This window comes from Parasteatoda tepidariorum, chromosome 4 (genome assembly GCF_982258835.1).
Source record: "Parasteatoda tepidariorum strain Cologne lab strain chromosome 4, Ptep-v5.0, whole genome shotgun sequence".
NCBI classification, from domain to species: Eukaryota; Metazoa; Arthropoda; class Arachnida; order Araneae; family Theridiidae; genus Parasteatoda; species Parasteatoda tepidariorum.
Window position 1 is genome coordinate 76016034 of NC_141758.1, and position 24078 is coordinate 76040111.

At 28.9% G+C, this 24078-nt stretch overlaps 1 protein-coding gene across 3 annotated transcripts in view; it reads left to right on the forward strand.

Moving 5' to 3' along the window:
- The window catches only part of LOC107453436 (protein tolkin), a 249397-nt gene that overhangs the window by 29752 nt on the left and 195567 nt on the right, over nucleotides 1-24078 (forward strand). For 2 of the 3 annotated variants that reach the window (XM_043049329.3, XM_087161384.1), the window contains exon 2: nucleotides 16738-16987. In XM_043049329.3, coding sequence (XP_042905263.1) covers nucleotides 16783-16987 — 205 coding nt within the window. In that variant the 5' untranslated portion in view covers nucleotides 16738-16782. Of the gene's footprint in view, nucleotides 1-16349; nucleotides 16487-16737; nucleotides 16988-24078 lie in introns of those variants that run through there. The other variant, XM_087161385.1, reaches the window with a different exon arrangement.

Sequence of the window (24078 nt, forward strand, 5' to 3'; positions counted from 1 at the left end):
ACTTTCTTGTACGTTTTTAATTTGTGAATGTTTCCGTAAGTTGCCATAATTATTCATCAAATGTTCGGTTAACTACTTAACATACACCGATGATAAGCATCTTAAGAAGAATGATGAAATATTATTTTGATGTACGGTTTTCCCTTGTTTTTAAATATAAAGAAAGGGCTCGAGGTTATATAATTGAAAGTTGCCGTAAGTAACTAAAATCATTCATTTGATATTTGGTTAACTATTTATCATACATCAATGATAATTTTTAAAAAAAAGTAGGGATGATTTTTTACTGTCTTGTATGTTTTTAATTCGTGAATGTTTTCGTAAGTTGCCATAATTATTCATCAAATGTTCGGTTAACTACTTAACATACACCGATGATAAGCATCTTAAGAAGAATGATGAAATATTATTTTGATGTACGGTTTTCCCTTGTTTTTAAATATAAAGAAAGGGCTCGAGGTTATATAATTGAAAGTTTCCGTAAGTAACTAGAATTATTCATTTGATATTTGGTTAACTATTTATCATACATTAATGATAATTTTTTAAAAGAAGGAGCGATGATTTTTTACTTTCTTGCACGTTTTTAATTCGTGAATGTTTCCGTAAGTTGCTATAATTATTCATCAAATGTTCGGTTAACTACTTAACATACACCGATGATAAGAATCTTATGAAGAATGATGAAATATTATTTTGATGTACGTTTTTCACTTCTTTAAATATTAAAAAAAAAGGACTCGAGGTTATAGAATTGAAAATTTCAGTAAGTTACTAAAATTATTAATTTATTATTTGGTAAACACAAATTTATATACACAAATGATTTTTTTAAAGAAAGAGCGATAATTTATTACATTATTGTATGTTTTTTATCTGTTATTGTTTCCGTAAGTTATTAAAATTCATTATTCATAAAATTTTACTATTTAACTACTTAACATACACAGATTATAAGCAAAATAAGATGATAAGCAGATGATTCTCTTTTTAAGATGATTCCTAAAAAGAGAAATGAGTTATTATTGTGTTGTTTACCTGCGCAAAAAAAAAGAGCAATCCTGAATAACTTTTGATCTAATGATTGGATCTTCACGTTTTATGACTAAATCTTAATGTTTCAAGGCAGTGATCTCAAATATGCTAATTAATTAGAGCAGACAATATTTTAAATTACGAAATCAGATACCATCATCCCTGAATAAACATAAAATTTTTTGTTGTTGATGAATCTGGATTTCATACTCCCAAAATATGGTTCCATAGTTTGGTCAGAAAAGAGGTCTAAACTTCGAACCCCACCTCTTAATGATAATTATATTTTTTTTGCATATTTTGCCATGTCTCGAGAACTTTTAACGAGAATTGAAAAACAAATTCCACGCAATCATAACATTTGTTTATTCAAAGATAATTCCATGCAAAAATTAACTTCTTGAAAATATTTATTATTATTTTATTTATAAATCATCGAAAATATTTTGAATTGTGAGATATACAATTGCATCATTTTTACATCAATTTTAATAAATATTATTTTATATGGAAAATACAAAGTTCAAGCGAAATCGATCAAATAGTTCATGAGAAATTTAGTTTCAAAAAAGGCCTTTTTTTAAAAGTTTCTAGCATTTAAACATTGATATAAGTTTTTGAACTTACGCTGTTACACATCTACCAACATAGGTATTACTAAAGCCTTCTTTTGTGCTTTTTTATATATTTTCTGTAGCATTAATTTTTTTAATACGTATCGCTATACGTTTATTCTGTAGCCATGTTAACATAGACTATTTAATTGCTATTACCTGTATTAATTACTATATATTTGTAAATCTTCCCTGAAACAAATATCGATGTTTTAATATATTTTTCATTTCGTTTTCATTTCTTATATTTTAATTAATTTACTTACACTAAGTTCTTAATAAGTTTTTTCATACTGTTATTTTCTTATTCTAAGTATTTCTATTTATAATGTGCAAAAAAAAAACAAACAAAAGACGTGAATTTTTATTATCAGCGAATAATATCTGTAAATAAATAGCTTTACGGTCATTTTTCAATCCTAATGAAGCTAATTTTCAACTTGTTAAACATTGGAAGAAAAATAATTTTAAAAGGATGTAAAATTTCACTAATTAAGAAATATTTCAAACAAACGTAATGTAAGCATTTTCGAAAATACAATCAAATCTGAATTAAATAAAGAAATTTTTAATTAATTTTTTTTCTTTAATTTTATGACTTAAATTAAAAGTTTTAATTAAATGTATTTTATTCTTGTATCTTGTTTCACTAAATAAAAAAAAGGATTTTTATTTATTACTTTTGCTATCATTAGCTCAGTTTTAACGTATTTCGGGATTTCAGTTTATTTTGTACGTTTATTAGCGTTATTTGTTTGTTTCGTGTATTACTTTTATCAAGAATAAAAAGAAAAATGTAATTAATTTAAATAAACTTATAATTAAATTTAGTAAATAATATGAATTAAATTATTTTGAATAAATATTTAAGATGTAAATTTGGATTAAGCTAAATATCTAATAAATAAGTATGAAAATATGTAAAGTATGTTATGTAATGAATTAAATATTTATTTTCGCTTTATTTGCTTTTAATACACTCTCAAAAATAAATCTCGCATTTTTGACTTTTCGTTTTTTAGCTGTATTTCGTTATTTATTTCAATAATTTCATCAATAACTCCCGGAATTCATTTGAATAAAGAGCTCACAAGGGTTTGATGAACTACTTTTTCGCTCTCGAACTTTTGCACATTTATTATATGATTTCAAAGCCATCTTTGTTATGAGAATGGATGGTGCAGGGTCTGGTGCACATGCCTGTGATACATGTTTTCCGGGACAGAAAACTGAAAGTAACTCAAATATTCAGACAAATTTTGTTGTTGTATGTCCTTATAAATTGAGTAAAAGTGTTACATTAAGTATAATACTTTTGAAAAACTCGTATCCTCGAAGAAACAAGGTTTAATTATAGAATTTGACGAAATGGGCCCTCGGAGTTATTTTCCAGGGACCAGTTTCATCAAAAAAGAGTAAGGTTTTTATGAATGTTGTTATCATTATCGTTTTATCAATAAAATCGTTTTATCAATAAAACTATTAAAATACGAATTTCTATGGCAAATAATTAAATCTGCAGGCCTGGAGTGGTATATAGTCTAGTTCTGAATTTGTCTTTAGTTCATACATTAACTTAAAATGAACAAAATATGTGGAGTTATAATTCTGAAAAAGAAATCTTATAAACGTTCAGAATAGTTATGAGATAAACACAATTTGTTTTTCTTAAACTTGGTACCGTAAACCGGGGCGAGTCTACCCATTTTTTCAGTTTGTCAACTTTCAAGTGGTCAAACTTTTGTAAATATTAAAGAAAAAAGGCTTTTAATAGGTGTTTCGGAATCTCTATTTATCCCTCTTTAAAGCTGTGAAATCGATTTTAGAAAATATTAACAGTTACGCTGTTACTGTATATTTTTATAGAACTGCTGACAAATCTCTTGTATGGGGCGAGTCTACCCATTCTACTAAAATGAATGTTAACATTGTAAATAATCAAATTTTACTATTAAATTGTTATTTTAGTTACTATATAGGATATTTATGAAGTAAAATTCATAACTTTATTATATATTCCATTTTTTTATTCATAAAATAACACAAATTGAGTATTTGATCGATCATCACATTTTGATCACAGTTTTGTTTTTATAATCATTAACATTATAAAATAACATTTTTTTCTGATTATTGTTGATAAAAATAAATTAAAATTAATATAAATTTGCATTTAAATAATTAATAAATAATAATAATTAAAGATTATTAAGAAAATCGAAATTCAAACATTGGGAATCATGAAAAATCCTTTTCCCATTCTTTTGGGAGGTAATAATAATTTATAAATAATAATTTATTTAACTTGCATTAAATAAAAAAAGGTTAATTTTGTAATATAAAAATTTAAAAAAAAGGTAAAATAAAAATATATTTTATATTTACATTTATATTTAACCTATAAATTTTCTTATTAATGATAAATTTATCAATGCAGAATTAAAATAATATACTCAAATTCATTTAAAATGACTTAATTTTAATATAAACAAAGTTCTAAATTATATTATTATGCTTTATTAAAACTAAATACGAATGGGTAGACTCGCCCCGCGAATTCTGACTTTTTGTTTACAACAGCAAAACTTACATTCCTTTTGTTTTTTTTTCATATAAAATTAATGTAATCTTAGTCTTAGATAAGTTTATCACTTAACCAAAGTGAAAATAGTAATAATAATAATTTACTTACGGAGCGCCAACTAAAAGTTTGCTGATTTTCAATACAAATCTCTCAAAAGACGTTTGAACAGGTTCGTTAAAAAGACACCAAATAAATAAAAACGGATCAAACTACTACAGCGCCATCTTCCTAAGAGTCTGAACTGAGTCATCCGTCGGTAAAAAAATTTTTATTTGCAATTTAAAATAGAGAAAATTAAATAAAACTAAAATGGGTAGACTCGCCCCTGGATGGGTAGACTCGCCCCGGTTTACGGTAGTTTTATTTTGAATTTAAAAGTTCAACGAGAACTAATACACTTTTTCCTAAATTTTTATGTTTCTTTCTTTTTAAATGGTATTTTACATAAATAATTTAATAAAAATTATCCAAACTATAACGGAATTATGGCTTATTGTTTTTATATAAATATAATTGCTAGTTATTACTTTTATAAAATTTTATTCTTGGGAAAGCAGTGACTCTTCCACGGAATCCCAGGGTTTCGGGGGACACCATTGATGAATCGCTGCTATAGAATCCTACATATAACCCGCCATGCTATGTTTAATAATCCCCCCGACACTTATCGTCAAATCATTGCAGTCAGAGTCGTGGTGGCTCAGGGGATGGAGCGTTCATCTTCCAATGTGGTGAACCAGGTTCGAATCCCAGCTATGGCTGGTCAAAAAGAACTCACATTGACCACAGTGCTGCAGTAAAATATCCTCAGTGGTAGACGGACCACGGGTTTGAGTTCTCTTACCGTCAGGCTGACCGTGGGAGGTTTTCGAAGTGTTTCTCTCTATGAAAAGCAAATTCGGGTTAGATCTATCAAAAAGTTCTCCACGAAGGCAAGTTTTTCCCAATACTTGATCCAGGAGTTCCCTTGTCTTCTGGATTAGCTTCAAAATTACAAGACTACGGAGTTGAACATTAGAAGTCATAAACCCAAAAAATTGGGTCAACTGTTCAACGACAGTTATAAAATAAAATTAGATTTTCCAATCATTGGTAATTTTTAGGACATCCAGTAGACGAAACGTGTATTTTCGTCTTTATACTAAGATACAATTTAAAACTGAATATTTTATTAATGATTGAGCCTACTAAAATCTAAGAGGTTTATTGCTGGCAAAATGCTTGATGTTTTGGTGCTGTTGTAAAAAGCAAATATTGCAAAAATATTAGGGAAGTTTGAAATATAATCAAGCCAGTATTGAAACAATTATTAACAAAACAAACTATTAATTATCAATCAAAATTTGAGTCTCAAGTTAATAATAGCTTAAATAAAACGAAAAAAAAAGCATTCAATAAATAAAAAAAGAATTTGTAAAAATTTAAACATGCAACCCTATATCGTAGTCACTAAAAACAACAAAGACTATCCAAAACATAGAAACTATCTGAACGGCGAAAACAATATTCACTCAGCTTTTTACAATCCCGAATCTAAACCACCATGCCATATTTAATAATCCCTCTGTCACTTATCGCCAAATCCTTGCCGCCAACACGCAATCCACGAGTATCACATCCACACTAACAAACAGTAAAATGAATAAAAGAATAGAATAAAAATAAAAAAAAGGAGCGGTGGAATATTACTTTCTGCTACCCGCAGATAAATAGTTGGTTGGACTTCGCGTTGAATGTTTACTCATGGTTTTCTATCCTGACAGTAAACACGATAAACAGTTGAGTTACCTTTCGAAATTTCCATACCAGAATAGAATTGCTGCTAAACTGAGATATTTTTTTTTTATTCTTCTGTGTTTGTTAGAGTGACTGCTTGCTTTTGTTCTTTTTATGTTTGTAAATTGCGTAGATTGTTGAACAATAATATGGAATTCCGAGCTTTTGTCTGCTTCTGATTTATTCTGCTTTGCAGTGATTTTGTTCTCTTAACCGAAACTGTTGCTATATAAAAGTTATTTAGGATTTGTTTTAGAAATTGTTTTATTTCAGTGGTGGATTTTGTATAAATTTGTTGTTTTATTGACCGTAATTGGCTCTAATGGCATACGAGTTTCGTCAGTTTAAAGATTATTTTATGCGCACTAAATTTCATATTTGTATTGAGAATCATTGAATTTTTCACATATGTTTTGATATTAAAGCTATTCAATGTCATTCTTTGAAATTGGTTTAATACTTTGGTCTAATGGTTTAGTTTTATATAAGTGTTGAAGATAGATTATTTTTTTATGTATATATTGCATCCATTCAGTATATTATTTTATTTTTACAGCTATATTTGTATCAAATTTATCGGAGTTATTCTTAGTAAGATTATTTTTCTATTTTGGTCCCATGACCTAGTTTTATAGAAAGTTTGAAGATTGATTATATTTTAATGCATATTGTATGCATTATTTGCTATATTGTATTTTTTATAGCTGTTTTTATTTAAAAATTTTGAGTGTTACTACGTAAGAGTACTTTACCATTTAGGTCTGATAACCCAGTTTTATAATCTTATAAAGATTAATTATTTTTTAAGGAATCTTGTATTCATGATTTAGTATATTGCATTTTTACAGTTGCATTTAAGCTAAAGTTGTTCGGTATTATTTTGTGAGATTAATTTTAATCTAATGACCCAGTTTGGTATAAACATTTTGAAGATTGAATAGTTTAACACATGTTGTATTCATTTTTTACTTAATTATTGTATATATATTAAAGTAATTGTTTTACTGTTTTGGTCTGATGTTGTTAATGTTGATGTTATTTGGCTTTAAGTATAAAAATTGAACATTATTTTAATTTTCGATAAAGGTGCCAATTTTTTATTTTTATAAATTATCCAGATAAGAATAATGAAACTATTGTGCATAAAAAAGATACAATTTAAAATACTAATGTCATTAACTTGTTGAATATTTAGGATAAATTAATAAAAAATTTAAAAATAGTGAGAATATTTCAACAATTCTTTTTAAAATAAATAGGAAACTTCAAATTGAAAGCATTAGCTGTAAAAAATAGCAACTTTAACCAAACTCTTTTATTTTTTCCAATCATGTAGTTTCAAAACATGAAGAACAGAAAAGGTTTTTTAAAAGAATGTTACCTTCATTTTACAAAGTACTTTTAAGTTGAATTGGATGAAAAATTACTCGAAATAATCTAGCTAAGATTTGTGATCGAAAAATAGTAAATCAAGTTTGTTCTTAAAGTATCAGAGTTCTTACAAATTTATTTGTACAGATCAATTCTAAGGATATTTCTTATTAAAGGTTTTAATTGTAGGCAATTCAGTAGTAAAACCTTTATTCTTTTTATTCAATGCACAATTTTTGCTGATTCGAACGTTGGCTAGTTTTTTTAAACTTTTCTTTTTGTTTCGAGTTACTCAGAGCAGCGATCCCTAAATGGTCTTCCGCGTAAACCTAGGGTTCCGTCCAAGGGTTAAGGAGTTCCGGAAGTTAGAACTTTTCCCTAACCTGTTACGATTTTTAAAACTTATATTTAGATTCAATCAATAACTCATTTTTATAGCATTTTGATTGCCGTAATTTGTCTGAAATTAATTAAAGTGAAACGCCAAAATTATATAACTTAATTTTTTATTCAAAAAAAATATAAGTTTTCTAAATTTGAGTATATTATCAAGAGGACATGTAATTATGATAAATTGCATTAGTATTTCCCATCACGCTTTTCAAATCAAAATTAAATAAAAATAATTAAATTTGTTTCCTTGGTAACTGTTTTCAATGGAATTCCCCATTCCAACGGAAACCAAAATTCTGTATAATTTAATGAATAAAAAATTTTTTAACGAATAAAAAATAATTTAATATTTAAGTACGTGCAATGAAATTTTTTTTTATCAAATAGAACTATAACATAGCGAACATCAATGATGCTATCTTTAAAATGTCAGGAAAAAAAATCTTTTTTTAAAAACAAAATCCATTGGCAAAACTAACAAAAACAGAGCTTAACTTAAAACAAAATTAATAATAATTCAAAATTAAAAATAAAAACATTGTTTATAATTTAAAAGCAATGACTAACTCCTAACCAATAAGAAAATTCCATTGTTTTAGGATCGAGGATTGACATTGCCTCTTATAACCGCTCTCCAAATTTTAGGATAATAGAACAAACGGTTCTGGAATTATAAGAAAGATCCGCACACACTCAAATTCTTCATTTTATATTATTATAGATCATTAAGTACTGGGTGCCACCAAAATAAATCGATTATTTTGGGTACCATAACCAAATAAAAATCTGGAAATGCAAACTTAGAGGGCACTGTATGTTCAGTAAAAAATTTGAAGAATTAATCAGAAGTTTTCACATTTACATCTTTTTTTGATATTTTGTTAGATTTAGGAATTACTGAGTAAAAAATAAGCATTTGTGACCCCCTAGATACACTGTTGCCGAAATGAAAGTAGAGATAAAGAGAGATACCGAAAATTACCACCCCATCCGGGGGGAGTTGAGACATATCACATTTCAAGAGAGCGACATTTGTTCGAAATTAGGAATGTCTCTAATACCAGTAGGAAGAAGGAAAAAATCAAGAGTGTATATTGCGCGTGCTTGAATGTTAGTCAAATGTTGTAGATTCAAGGGTAGAATTTGTAAAGATGAAATTCACAGAGTTGACATGATTTAAATCCCTTTATTGACATCACGATTAAAATCGTGATTTAAATCACTTAATTTCTGAAAAAAAATATTGATTTAAATCATTTAATTTTTTTTTAAATTAAATTAATCTTTTTTTAACTTAAGTAAAGCGAATGACTACATTTTTTTAAAAATAAATCTCAGTTTGAATCCAAAATATTTCTTTAATAATACAATTAGCAAGTATATTCTTTTGTTGTCATATTTATAAGTCTATTTTATTTGATAATGAGAGTTAAAACTTTTTTAATCACACTGTAAAAATTTCCGAATTAAATTACGGTAAAAGCGATCTTACCTCTGTGTGTCGGTACTTTTCATAGTAATTTGATCCGGAATTTTACTGTAATTTTACCGTAATTTTAGATAATAAATATTGCGAATTTTACAAATTAGATATCACTTCTAACAAGTGTATAGAAAGAGAATTTGGAATGATTATTAGTGAGTGATTTTACAGAGCCATAGACATAAGTGATTTTTTAAAACTACGGATGCCGGGGCTTTTTATCGTAAAATACATTTTTACCAGAACCTGTTGCACAGCAAATAATCTGATATACCATAATTTTTACAGTATGAATAATAGTAAAGTCACTGAATCACTCTAATTAAATAAATGTTACTCTAAAAGTTATGGTACAATATTTTACGGCAAACTGGATTTTACTGATGATGCCGGTATTTTAACCGTTATTTTACCCGGAAAGTTTTACAGTGAAGTTAGTGTAAATCAATTTACTTGTTCCACCCTGAATAACTTAAAATAATTTCTTTAAAAGCAATGTTTTCTGATCTAAACTAATTTACTCTTCATTGGATACCTAATTGACAAATTGCATCTTTGTCTTTATAATTCATTAGAATGTTTAGTTTGAAGAAATAAAAGCTATGATTTTATTTATTAAGTGATTAGTATATAATAATTAAATAATATTTTTAACCATTTTAGCTAGAATTTTTTACCATTTTTGCTTTTAATTTTTTTTTAAATATAAAGTATTATCAATTTATTTTATTGGTTGTTAAATGTAAAAAAAAATCTGATTCAAATAGAATTTTTTATTTTTTTAAAAAAAGAATCATGATTTTTGTGAATTTTGGAAACTTATGATTTATGCTGTCAATGCAAATTTTAAACTACATCAGTAGTATCTGTTACGAGTTTCTGAATTTAAGATTTACCTTAACCGGCTAACAGTTGAGGTCCATTGTATTGAACTGCAATTGGTATAATTTTATCGTTGAAAAAAATGGTTTTTAGATTTTTTTTTCGTCCGTACAATTTTTGAAACATAACATTGGGACATTGCATTAAGCATTGAAAACAGCCGTAACTTTGAAAACTCCGTAAATGCACAATTTGCTTTACTCCTGTTGGTTGGAATTTTTGAATACAATAAAGTTAGTAAGAAAGGTAAGAAACATATATATGATTCCAATTATCTTTTGAACATTTTAAGGCATATAAATATCGTATTATTTGAGTCTACTGGATTTTGTTTTATAACTAAAATGCTGAGAAGTGCACTTAAATGTCCCTAAAATATTCAAACAATTCTAAACACTAAAATTTATCAATTTTTACGAAATAATTGAAAAGAATTAAAAGCTTATTAAGTTTATAGAATTGAATTTTATCAATATTTCATTACATTCGTTAGTTTATTATTCTAAGTTACAAATATCTAAGTAATTGACACATTTTCGATCATTATTTAAAGCTCAGATCTCAGGAAATAAAACAGTAACTTTTCTTTTAATATATACTAGCGTTATAATTAGATTTTTGAAAATATTTTATTAATGTTATTTCTTTCTTAATATTATCATGTATTTATCATAATTTGACAAAAGAGAAATTTGTGTTAAAAGTAATAATATATATATATATATATATATATATATATATATATATGGGTCATTCTCACGAAAACTGTCATTTTTCAGTTCATAAAATCCCAAAAAAGTAAAGTGAATAAAAAGCTCTGAAACTTTCTATATTAATAGAAATATGTAATGGCATTATAAAGAAAGTATATATCCTATAAATTATACTTAATATTTAAATTAATTAATTTTTTAAATAATTAATTTATAATTATTAATTTATAATAATTAATAATTAATTAATTAATTTAATAAATAAATTAATTAGTTTAATAAATCAATTTATTAATTTATTTTTCAAATTAATTAATAAGTAAATTAATTATTTTCACTATTTAAAAAGTGAGGGACTGACACTAATAGTGAGGGAATGATATTTTATTTTAATACATGTTTTTATCTAAGTTACATCTACCTAAAGTTTGAAAATGATAACATACTAAGTATATCTAATATTTATTATAATTTAGTCTTATATATTTAATAGTTTTTACAGGTTTGGGAAATAAAATTGGCTGGCACGATTGAACAAAAAAAATTTAATAATATACTCATCTTGAATCATTCCCTCACTTTATACACTAGTGAGGGAATGACGAATTCAATAAAATTTAAAAATAACCGTTAGGCTTTATTAATTTCTGAAGACAATCACATACAATTATATTCATACAAGAAAGCAACATATAATTATCCACTTTCTCGATGAAGTTGTATTTTATTTTACTCTAAAAAACGACATGAGGGAATGACAAATGTAAAAAATTTTACCTGGTTTGATTCATTCAAATTTATTCCACAGCAAAGCTTCTTTAAGTTGAAGATGGAAACATACTGCAATTTTGTTCTATGATGCCAGTTGTTAACTTCTGAAGTTTTTATTAAAATATTTTTATTCTAAGATGATTGCAGGTGATAAGAACATTGTTGTGAGGGAATGACGCGAAACACTGGGGACAAAGTTTAAAATAGTGCTGTGTTAATATTTTTATCAGAAATTAAATTTAAAATTTATTTTCTGAATTCTATGTTTCAATATTCTCAAATAAAAAACACAAATTTGTAAAAAAAAAAATTTTATTTCAAAAATTTTTTTTTCTTTTTTTAAATCAGCAGTGGGGACAAGTGAGGGAATGACATATTGGTATATTTTTATTACCTAAAATTAATAAAAAATAAAAATTGATAATTTTATTTTTATTCTTTTGTTAGCTTGCATTCTGAAGGACACTTTCCCTGAAAAAATTTTTTTCGTAAGTTGTAAAACAAACATAAAATATACTGGGGACATGAAAATGACTGTTTTTGTGAGAACGACCCATATATATATACAGGGTCTTTATAATTAAAGTTCCACTTTGAAATGGCTATAAAAATAAAACTACCCGACCGAATGTCATCAAACATTGTAAACGTCTATAAAAGGTCGTGGGATTTTAGTTCCCGCAAAAAAAAAATTTACCTCTAGCGGAGAATGGCGCTGTATGCAATAGTGTTAAACAAATGTGAAATATGCAAATTTGTTTTACACGTCTTTTACCGTAAATTTGCCGTAAACCTTGCTGTGTCATTGGACCTCGGCGTTTTCCTCTTACAGTACGGAACTTTTGTAAAGCCCTCCGTTCATTGCTGTCGCATTCATAGTAACATTTCACGAGCAAAGCACGGTCTTGCATGGTAACAGACATTATCGACTCAGAACACTGACAGCTCAGACAAGGCGTCTCACTTTTATAACTGCAAAGTCACATGACGTGTAAAACAAATTTGCATATTTCACATTTGTTTAACACTATTGCATACAGCGCCATTCTCCGATGGTGCTGAATTTTTGACATTTTGTTTTTTTGCGGGAACTAAAATACCATGACCTTTTATAGACATTTACCAAGTTTGATGACATTTGGTCGGGTAGTTTTATTTTTATAGCCATTTCAAAGTGGAACTTTAATTATAAAGAATCTGCAATTGGTTTCTCTTTATAAGCTACAGATTGTTTTTAAAAAACTGACATTTTTGGACTATTTTCTGTAAAAAAATAAAGTTTAAAAATGTCATTTATAACAGGGGGTTGCATAAATGTTGCACCAACCTTTTAAGGGAGCTGGGGCAGATCATAAGGGCAAAATTAAAATGGAACCGCTAGGTGTGCTTCACTATTGTGAACTGTTTCCTCGTGTGCGTCTGAACAGGTCATAATAATAAAGTACCCCTAGCCGCGTGTAACGATATTTTTGGGCTATGCAATTTTCACCCTGATGATGTGCCTTAACTTCCCTAAAAGTTTGGCGCAACATTTATGTGACTTCCTATTATATATAACGTTTTTAAACTTGTACATTTCGACAGGAAATTGACAAAAAAAATTTGATTTATAAAAAGTCCGTCGCGTTAGGAGCTAAAAAAATTTCAGATTTAAAGTCCTCACACCCGCTTTAGGTAAGATCAAGTTTTTGCAAAAATGCAACAAGACATTTCTTCCCCAGTATTATTCTTAAATATCTAATGAATTTTCTTTGGGCGTAATTGTATTAACAAACTAAGCTCTGCAGTTATCATGTGATTTAGACAAAAAAGAAACAGTACTTTTGAAAGACAAATAAGCTAAATTTGGATTTATGTTTTAAAAAGGTTGTATGGCTATTAAATATCAGTTTTAGTTTGTTTGTTTTTTTGCTTCCATTAATATTAATTTACTTAACCTTTCTCAAGTTTTAAATTTAATAATTTTATTAATTTATATTTTTATTTCATTTAGGTAGATTTACCCATCAAACAGTATCAAAAAACATTATTCAAATAATCCGACTTTTCTCTAAATGTCTAAATTAAAAGGGAAAAACTAATGTTCTTTTGTTTTTGTTCTAATTTTTTAAAAAATGTTTTTATGAAATTTTGCAACTTTTAATATTAACGCATGTTGAGAGTTTGAGGTTTTTTTGCAGTTTTTAAAACAAATGTTGTGATAAATGAAAAGCCGCTTAAATATTTAATTTTTTTTTATTCTTAAGCTAACGATAAATAGTTAAGAATTTAAATTTCACAATCAAGAGCTTATGTATGATCTTAGAATGTAAATTTGGTTCATCAATTTGTTATCTTAAATGTCATAATCTCTAAACAAAACATTTTCTTTCAATAATATTTTATGAATATTTTATTTTGCGTTCGTTTCACAAGTAAATATTTGTTTCTATCCGACAAGGACATCTGTAACTGGGGGGTATTAACCTTCCGTTATATACGCTCTAAAATATGTGGGTCTGACTTACGCCGTAATTCTGAATGCAACATTCATTCTCTTTTTCTGTCTTTAATTTCGGCTATTATGTTCTACGATTTGACAAGGGCATGTGACAAAACCGAAGATTTATGCAGTGAAACCTCTCGGGAGCGGCCACTTTCTGTTTCACAGTAAACTGGTTGTTAATGGAGGTTGTTTGTTCTTAGCGGTTACCTCCATTAATTTCAAAATCTCATCGAAGGTACATGATTTTTTGCAAACGATTTTTCTTTCAGTTATTGTTATTTTCTTGGTGCGGAAATACTATTTGTGTTAGCGTCATGAAAACCGGATCGATAAATAAATTTAGGGTCAATAAAAGTGATCCCTGCTTATATAATTTAGTCTAAAAATGCGGTATTGGTCTTCGTTAAACTGTTCTACCGTAAAGTGTTCGACTTCGCGTGCAGGTCGTTGGGCTACTGAAACGGGATGCTATCCCCTGTGCAGAGGATCAAAATTGTGGTGGCATGTCTTCGGATCATCCTCAGGAATGATTCCCAGACCGTCGCTAATAGCCCATTGTGCAGCTTTAGTGTGACGTAAATGAACTACAACTACAACAACCTAAGGTTTTATACGAACTGTGAAAGGTTTCAACTGGCTCATGTCCCGTAACCACTGGAAAGCATCAGCGCTTATAAACAAACAACATAGAAATGATTGATTGACTGAAGAACTTGAACTTCAAAATACTAATCCGCACTCTCTTAGTGGCATGTCATTCCCCAAAATATTGAATACCGTTTTTCATTACTATTGCGTGTAACAAAATTAGTCAAACGTCAGTTAAATATTTGTGTGCTATTTAATTCGAAACGTTGTGATTCTTTTCTGACTTCTGCCGTGATCATACCAGCACACTTTCCTTTTCTCGTATATTTTGCTTTAATTATACGTCTCGCCGATAAATGATGAAGATCTTAATAAACTTCGAGGTTCGAATGTGCGTTTCAATTTTCACAGATGGGAGGTATCTCGGGTGTTTTTCTTGTACCCGATCCTAGGCTATTAATTACTTATTTATTTATGTATTTATATGTTATATACTTATTATTATATCAGGCTATTAATTACTTATTTATTTATATATCTATTTATTTATTAAAATCTAATCTATTAACTTGCAAGGCCATGTCAAACGTAAGGTGTTGTCTTTCCGTCAAACATCCTTAAGCGTGGAAGTAGTGTGTTTGATTCATGCCTGGATTCCGTTTGATAAGCCTTTAGTTATAACTTTTAATCTTTGTTTTCTTTTTATTTCTGTCATGTTCTTTTGCTGTTAGTGTAACTTATTCTTCAATTTGTTAACTTATTCTTCAATAATAGTTTTAGCATACAAGACTGCAAATTTATACATAAATGATTGAGTAAAACATAAAGATGCATCCAGTGTATTTTTAAAATTGAACCACTTACCTCAAGGCAGCAGAGATTTTGGCGTAATAACAACTATTCTCAATCGGATATGCAGTCGACTCGAACGGCTTATAAGCGACAAATTACAGAACAGAAAAGACTTTTTACAGAATAATATCACTAAGAGAAAATAAATGATAAATCAATTTTAATCTCGAGAACAGTTCTATCTACATTTTCCTTTATTTATGGGTCCTGCAGTGGAGTGATTGTAAAGACACAGTGGAACAGCGAAGTCAAGAATCACTGGCTGTGGTCAGTTATTGGGTGGGTGACCACTTTGATCAGCCTGCGTAGGGACCGAGGGTGCACGGTATCAGTCCTCCTTAAACTATTCTACCGTAAAGTGATCGACTTCGCGCACAGGTCGTCGGGCTACCGAAGCGGGGGTGCCATCCTCTCCGCAGAGGATCAAAATTGTGATGGCATGTCTTCTGATCATCCTCCGGGATGTTTCCCAGACCGTCGCCAATAGCCCATTGTGCAGCTCTAGTGTGACGTAAATTAACAACAACAGAGTTGTGGAATTTGAACCCACCGCTTCCACGCTATCGATCGAGCTGCAAGATTGTCTTGTCTATAATTTAAACAAGTTATTAATCGAGCAAAAAAAACAACAGGAAACGTATCACATAAAGAAAATTTCAAATTTGACATTGTTCTGAACTCGTTTAAGATTCCAATATAATCAGTAAGGCAGTTCGATTTCCGGATGCTAAATTCTTTGATTTTTAAATAGGCAAATATTTATGTTTAAACTTCGAAAATTGTTACAATATTCTCTGACCATCTCTGTTTAAATAAATATAAGGTTTATTTTAAATTTTATTGCGTTGCTGCATTGTGTTTGTTTATACAGCGTTGTAATGTTGATTGAAGTCTTAACAATATTTTTATCTTCACAAATTGTGTCAATTTAACAATACAGTAATGCTATTTTTTTATTTTAATTAATTTAAATTAGATAAAAGCTTTTAAAAATATTCTTGAAACAAATCTATTATTCATCCAAGTTCGTCCATCTAATTTTCGCAATAAAATTAAGTTAAACCTCAAATTCGTATAAAGCCGGTTTATTTTACTTTTTTGCTTGTCACATATGATTAACCATTTTGATTACTTCTCAATCGAACGAATCTCTTTTGATGTACCTGTTAAATCCGATTATTTATTTTCAGATGACGTGGCGGCACTGACCGGCTGTGAGCGGGTACTTCTAGAATATGGAAGATTTGATCAAGATTGTCAAGGACCTGTCCAGCAAGAGAAGAACGAACCTTTTATTAGTGTCCTCGACCATCTTGCTGGTCACGTTCATGGTATGCACAGAGAACAGTGAAGCCAAGAAATGGACAATGGAAGAACTAGCCGCTACAAATTTCCAACACAAAGTTTCCAACGATGTTTACATGGATCCTTGCAAATCAGGTAAGCAACTCTTCTTTATTTTATCACTTACTTTAAAAAACACTCAGATCAAATCTGTCTGATTTGATCTGAGTGTTTTTTAAAGTAAGATCTTTAGTATTAACAACTTATTTGAAGAAAAGCTGATAACCTTGTTATTTGATCACAAATATTACTAACATGGCTGCATAATATACACTAAACACAGTTCTCGAAAAATTTTTCACCATCGTGAAACATTTTTTACTATTAACTAAAGAAAAAAAACTTCGTCTCTTGAAAGAGTTTCTCTTTTGGAATCCTGTGAAAAACATTCACTATTACGGTTTTTCATACCAATGCAAACGCGATTTAAAATTACATTCATATGATTTGAAATCGCGATTTCTATTTACACACATCGCGATTTCTATTTACACGATTTAAGATCGTGCATCCTTTTTCGTATTTTCACGATTTTATATTACTTATTGAGTTTCGTATTCACGCGATTTAAAAGCTACTATTAAGATTCGTGCTCAAGTGACTTAAAAATCATACATCGAAATTCCTATTCACGCTATTTTGAAATGAAACACAGAGATTCATATTCACATGATTTTAAAATGCAACATTGAGTTTAATGTTCTTGAGAATTTAAAATGAAACATCGATATTCGTATTAACACTATCATAAAATCAAATATCGAGATTAGTATTAAAGCGATTTTAAAATTAAATGTAAGGATTCATATTTACATGGTTCAAAAATTACACTATGAGACTCCTCTCTATTTACACAATATAACTAAATAAATAAATAAAATACTCTCCTCTGGGGATAAATCTACATACTTTTTTATTGCTCAAATTTCAGGAATGTTTCTAATTATTTGAAAAGTGTTTCTGCATATAAAAGTTTTTGATCTATCTTATAGTTTTTTTGTTTTTTTACCAAACTCATCCCAGTGGCATAAACCGGTAGTTTTATAAAAACTGAAACATTATTTTCAAAAAAAAACAGTGATTTTTAAGCAAATTTCGCCAAGATGAAGTTACGACGGAAGGGTTGGAACTAGTTACAAGAGTTAATCAATTGCTTGTGGAAAGTTTTTGATTTTATCTAAATCTGGTAATAATTTAATGGAATAATTGCATTACATGACATTCATTTTCAATATACAATTTGATGTCAATTGATGTTACTAAATAATTAAATAGATTCTTAACATAAGAAAACTATATTCAATTCGTTTACATTCAGTCGATTTGTAATTAACTAATTGTAATATGAATAACATTTAATGAAACAAAATTTTCCAAAATATAAGAACGAAAAAAATAATTACAGTTTGTCGAATGCGATGTTTTTATGAGTTTGAAGATCCCGAAATCAATTAAGTTATAAAAAGTATTTGAGAAAAAATTTTACTGATAATCGAGAAATAATTTTATCGAAAAAGTTTAATGAAGATTTATGAAAAAATAAATATCTTGAAATAGTTTTTGTAACAAAGTATTTTTTTCTTAACTAGTAGAATAACTAGTAAGTAAAACGAAAAGTACTTTAAGTTTCGTTATTTGTCATGAAACGGAAAATATTAATAAGTTTTCTGCATAGATTAGAATTCAGATTAGCGATATAAGGACAATATCTGCATCATTCGATTATCAAGAGCTTGAACCTTGTATTGCTATCAAGTTCAGAGCTGCAGTTGATGTTTAAAACTTGTATATGTCACGGAGAATGACCGAAATCGGTGGTTGTTGACTTTCACCGGTGAATGTTGACAATCACATAGTCGCTTTGGTGAATGTCCGAAATATTTATTACATTTGATTTGATATGGATTTATTCGTGGATATAATTACATTTATTCGATATTTTAATACTTACTGACGATAGATCAGAAGAAACATCAGTGTTTGGAGTATCGGGCCATACATTTACATTTGACTGGTATACATTTGCCCGGTATACCCTACACTGATGTTTTTTTAAGGTGAAGTGCCACTGCCCGGTATACCCTACACTGATGTTTAAGGTGAAGTGCCACTGGCCGGTATACATTTGCCCGGTATACCCTACACTGATGTTTTTAAAGGTTAAGTGCCATAGCCTGGTATACATTTGCTCGGTATACAGTACACTGATGTTTTTTTTAAGGTGAAGTGCCATTAGCCGGTATACATTTGCCCGGTATACCCTACACTGATGTTTTTTAAGGTTAAGTGCCACTGCCCGTTATACATTTGCCCGGTATACCCTACACTGATGTTTTTTTAAGGTCAAGTGCCATAACCCGGTATACATTTGCCGATACTCCAAATACTGATGTTTCTTCTAATCTATCGTCAGTAAGCTTTAAAATATAGAATAAATATAAATATATCAAATAAATATAATAATATCAACGAATAAATTAACATAAAATTGGATATAACAAATATTTCGGACATTCACCAAAGCCACTGTGATTGTTGACATTCACCGGTGAGAGTCAACATTCTCCAGATTTCGGCCATTCACCGTAGCATATACATTTTAAAACTTAGGTGGAATTTTTTATTGACGAAAAATGCTGTTTGTAGCGGTTAAGAAAAAATAAAATTGACTCTGGTGTTCTTCTCAGACACAAATGTGCAGTTTAAATTTTAAACATTGCAGCTAGTTAAAGACCCAAATTTTGATTGCAGAAATCGACCGCTATACACACAAAAAGTTTAGACATAATAAAATGTAGTGAAATTTGAATAAAGTAATACATTGTTTTGAGAGAAATAGCTACTGCATTTTAAACATATTAATTCATTTCGTTCCAATAACTCACGCGTAAAATTAAAAGTATGATTTTTTTTCCTTTCTGCATCAAATATTTTTTTCTTTTAAAAAGTAAGCCTTTTCAATTTTAAAGACCTTATGAGAACAATGAAGATTGACTTTTTTGTGTGATGTGGATTTTGTTTTTTATCTTCCCACTTAAATGTTTATAAAAAATAAGCATTTTTCATTTTAAGAAAAGAGAGAAAAATAAGTGGTAACTTTTTTTCTTGGGCAAAACTTCTATAGTGTCAATCTATTTTATATAGAATCGCTAGGATAACATTTTCTCCAAATAGCTTTATTTGAAATTGCTCTTCACTGTAATGAAAATTCAGTTACTACTTTTATTAAAAGCTTGCGATTTATTGATTTCAGATATATTGGCGTCTTTCTACCCCTTGGTGCGAATATTTGTAAAAATAATTTATAGAATTATATAGCTGTTTTTCCTGCTTTTTATTTCAAAATGCCTTTTTTAATCTTTAACTAATAAGTATTTAGAATCATTTTAATTATTTAAGAATAAATCAGTTGTTTGTTTTCTATTAAAATTTCAACAAATACTGAAAGCAGCTTGCGAGGAGTTGTCGTAAAAGGACTTGGCAAGCGCGAACTATGCAAATCGTGGGTAGTTGTACTGTTTTCAGTGTCATTTATTTGAACTTACGTAACCCAATTTTAATTGCAAGGTATCTGCAATTTGAGATTTTTTTTGTAAATTATTACATGGGTCTAATTAAAACATGGGTCTGCAATTATATTGTATTTACATACCGATGTTTTTTAAAAAGGGTAAGGCAACTTATATCCTTTGTATAAGCGACTGGTGTTACCTGTAAAGAAACTTGTACTACTTGCAAACCTGCTTGTACCACTTGAGAACCGACTTGTGGCACTTGCAAACCGACTTGTGCCACTTGAGAACCGACTTGTGCCACTTGAAAACCGACTTGTGCCACTTGAAAACCGACTTGTGGCACTTGAAAACCGACTTGTGCCACTTGAAAACCGACTTGTGCCACTTGAAAACCGACTTGTGCCACCTGTAAAGCGACTTGTGCCACTTGAAAAGCGACTTGTGCCACTTTAGAATTGATTTGTGCCACTTGAGAACCGACTTGTGCCACCTGTAAACCGGGTTTTGCCACTTGAAAAGCGACTTGTGCCACTTGTAAAGCGACTTGTGCCACAAGAAAGATGAATTATATCATTTGAAAAATAATTTACTTGAAAAAGAAGGACTGCGCTATTAACGAGTCAAGTAATTTGAAAATTGAATTTGCATTTTCTACTTTGCACGTATTGCAATCTGTGACAATATATGCAAATTTTGTTTCCAAAAATGCTTTTAACCAGAATTTTTCAATTTCATAATCAATTGCTCATACAGATTATACGACTGCTTTTCAATATCTTTTCTAAAACACCAATAGTAACTTTATAACACAAATTAAATACATCTCTTAATAAAAGCAATAACGCAACAGAACTTTTCTCACAAATATTGACACAGATTCCAGACAGAGAAAAAGAACAACCAAGTAATTCATTTCGAGGACCCCTTCTATCGATAAACAATCGAATCAGGGAAGGAAATCCGAACGTAATAAGCGCTTTTAATCACGTGATGTCGGTCCTTTAATAATGTAATGAAAGTCATAAATCCCATGTTTTCCCGATATGGTTGTGTATATTCTGTCATCTGCAGCAAGAGATGGGAGATATTTTACTACCCATATTTCATCCTGCTTTAGATGAAAGTTTATCGTTATCTAAGCAATATTTATTTATCTCGATTAATTGAACTTCCTAACGAATTCTTTTATGCTCTAACCCCCATATCGAATGTTTATTGGTGAATTAATTTGATATCATCGTATGCAAATGTAACAGATATGTTTTATTTATAGCATTTTAAATTCGCATTTACAGTTTTATCTTATCTCATTGAACATAAATTCAACAAAGTCAAAAAGCTTAGATTCAAATCAGTAGTATTGCTCTGAAATATCAGTCATTTCTAATTTTTCCATACCAACTGCTAATTAAGCCAATAACATTACAATTTAAATCACTAATTTAATCACATTTGCTAATTTAAATCACATTACTAATTTAAATCACATTTAGAGTTCAGAAAATACCAGTTTGCGAATCTACTAGAGTCAGGTTTGAAACCTGACTCTAGTAGATTCGTAAACTGATCTAATATCACATAGCTGTGAACTTAGTGCCATTAAACCATACATTCAATTCAATTCTAATATCACGCAGACATTCTTAGTGGAAACTCTGAATAAGGCAAGCCATAGACGATTTTTCTTCGTTTTTTATATTTCTATATATTTAAATATTGAAATATAATTAAAAGCTGATACAATTTCCATGTTTTTAAATGTTGTTGTTGTTGTCGTGTCTATGCATGCGGTGCTAGTGCAAAGATTAGAGTCCTCCAAAAGTTTTGATAACAAGATTTGCAAGTTCTGGAGCCCGATGATGTTTTTAAATGCTAAGTGTAATAAGTGTTTCAAGTATTAAGTGTATCAAACTACCTAACAGCTCCCTTGCCTTCGGTTTTAAGTTCAGAATTATGACAATCCTCGAGAGCTTTATCTTAATTGCACTACCGTGCGATTGAAAAAACAACGTAAGTGCTTCACGATAGATTTTGAAAAAAGTGGCTTGATAACTATTTTCTTTCTGCTGCTATTGCTATGAACTTTAAAATAAAATTTCAAAAAAATGAAAAAACAATTTTTTTGTAATAGATATCTCATTATACAAAAATGTCAAATATATTAAAATCTCAATTTCGAATTTTAAGTCGCTTGCGTTTATTTTCCTATTACACCGCGGAATAGAAGTAGCAAGAATCCAGGACATGAATTGCCACTTCCAAAAAAGATGGGGCCTATCTTGACAAATTTGATTATTATTAGGAACGCGCAAAAATTGTTGAACAAAGAACTTCTAATCACGTAAACCATTATTCGATATTCTTTTCACTCCCGTCAGTTATGTACAGTAAATAAAATAATAGAAAAATATAATAGAATAATAGGAAGAGTTTACGAATCAAAATAATTTGGCGAATGTTGATAGTGAGATTCAACGCCAATCTATATTGAAGACAATGTTGGTCCCATGTCATGCAGAAAATTGCAATTCGCATTAGAGAACGTCTTAATGGCCATTCATTATTTTTGCCTCAGACTTATTTTTATGTTAATTTTACTAATTGCGCATTTCCCAACATACCGAGAACTTTTTAAGCAAATAAAAAAATCTTTGCATCTGATTGTAAAAGTCGTTTATCCAAAGATGATGATACCATGCAAAAAAAATAGAATAATTTCACTAAATATTTATTGCTTTGTACTGTTTTATTGAATAATAGTCGAAAAAAATTAGAATTGTTAGGTATGCATTTTTTACATCATTTCAAGGAATACAATTTTAAATGGCAAAATGCAAATATGAGCGAAATCGGTCGAATAGTTCCTGAGAAACTGATTTTTAAAGCTATGATTTTTAGTGACTGATTTCGTTACTAAAATAATTACCTACACTAATTAATTAGTTTACTTGAGGTCATCCCCTCAGAACTTTTAAGATTGAGTCCTAAAACGTGAAGATCCAATCATTATATTGAATGTTCTTTAGATAGGTCTCTTTTTTTTTGAACTCAGTACTTAGCTCAGTATAGTAGTTTTCGGGCTGCATTACAAGCTTAGAATCAAATCAGAGCTAATCCAGAGTCCTAAACTACGCAGGTGAGCGAAATTACTATTTTTTCCTGTTGCATCGACGATGAGTAGTTTTTATTTATTTTATTTTAAATATAGAACTGTTCTGACTATATTTAAAGAGTAACGCAGAACGAAATAAAATAGGGTATATTGAATTGATTAAAAAAATCTGAATTTTTTAATTATATATGAAGCGAATAAGCTTGATGTTATTCTAATGCTAACAAAAATAAAATAGTTTCAAGTTTTCATCATGCTATATAACAACATCCAACTTTCTTGAAGATTGCATCAAATTTATAACAATCTTGCTTGCGACATTAATATTAAAAGTAAACAAAAATGAGACTTCCTTACAACCCCATTCTAAAGAATGACAAGAAAAAAAAGCTTATTTTTTTTCCTCTTAATAATATTCAGTTTTTAACAAAACTTCATTCAGGTCGTGTGTATAGTTGAAACTTCAATATAACGTGCGTACATATTTATTTAAGAAGTTATCATTTAAATATTGATTCAACTAATTGAAGTCTGCGAAAATTTCCTCTCTGTAAATATTC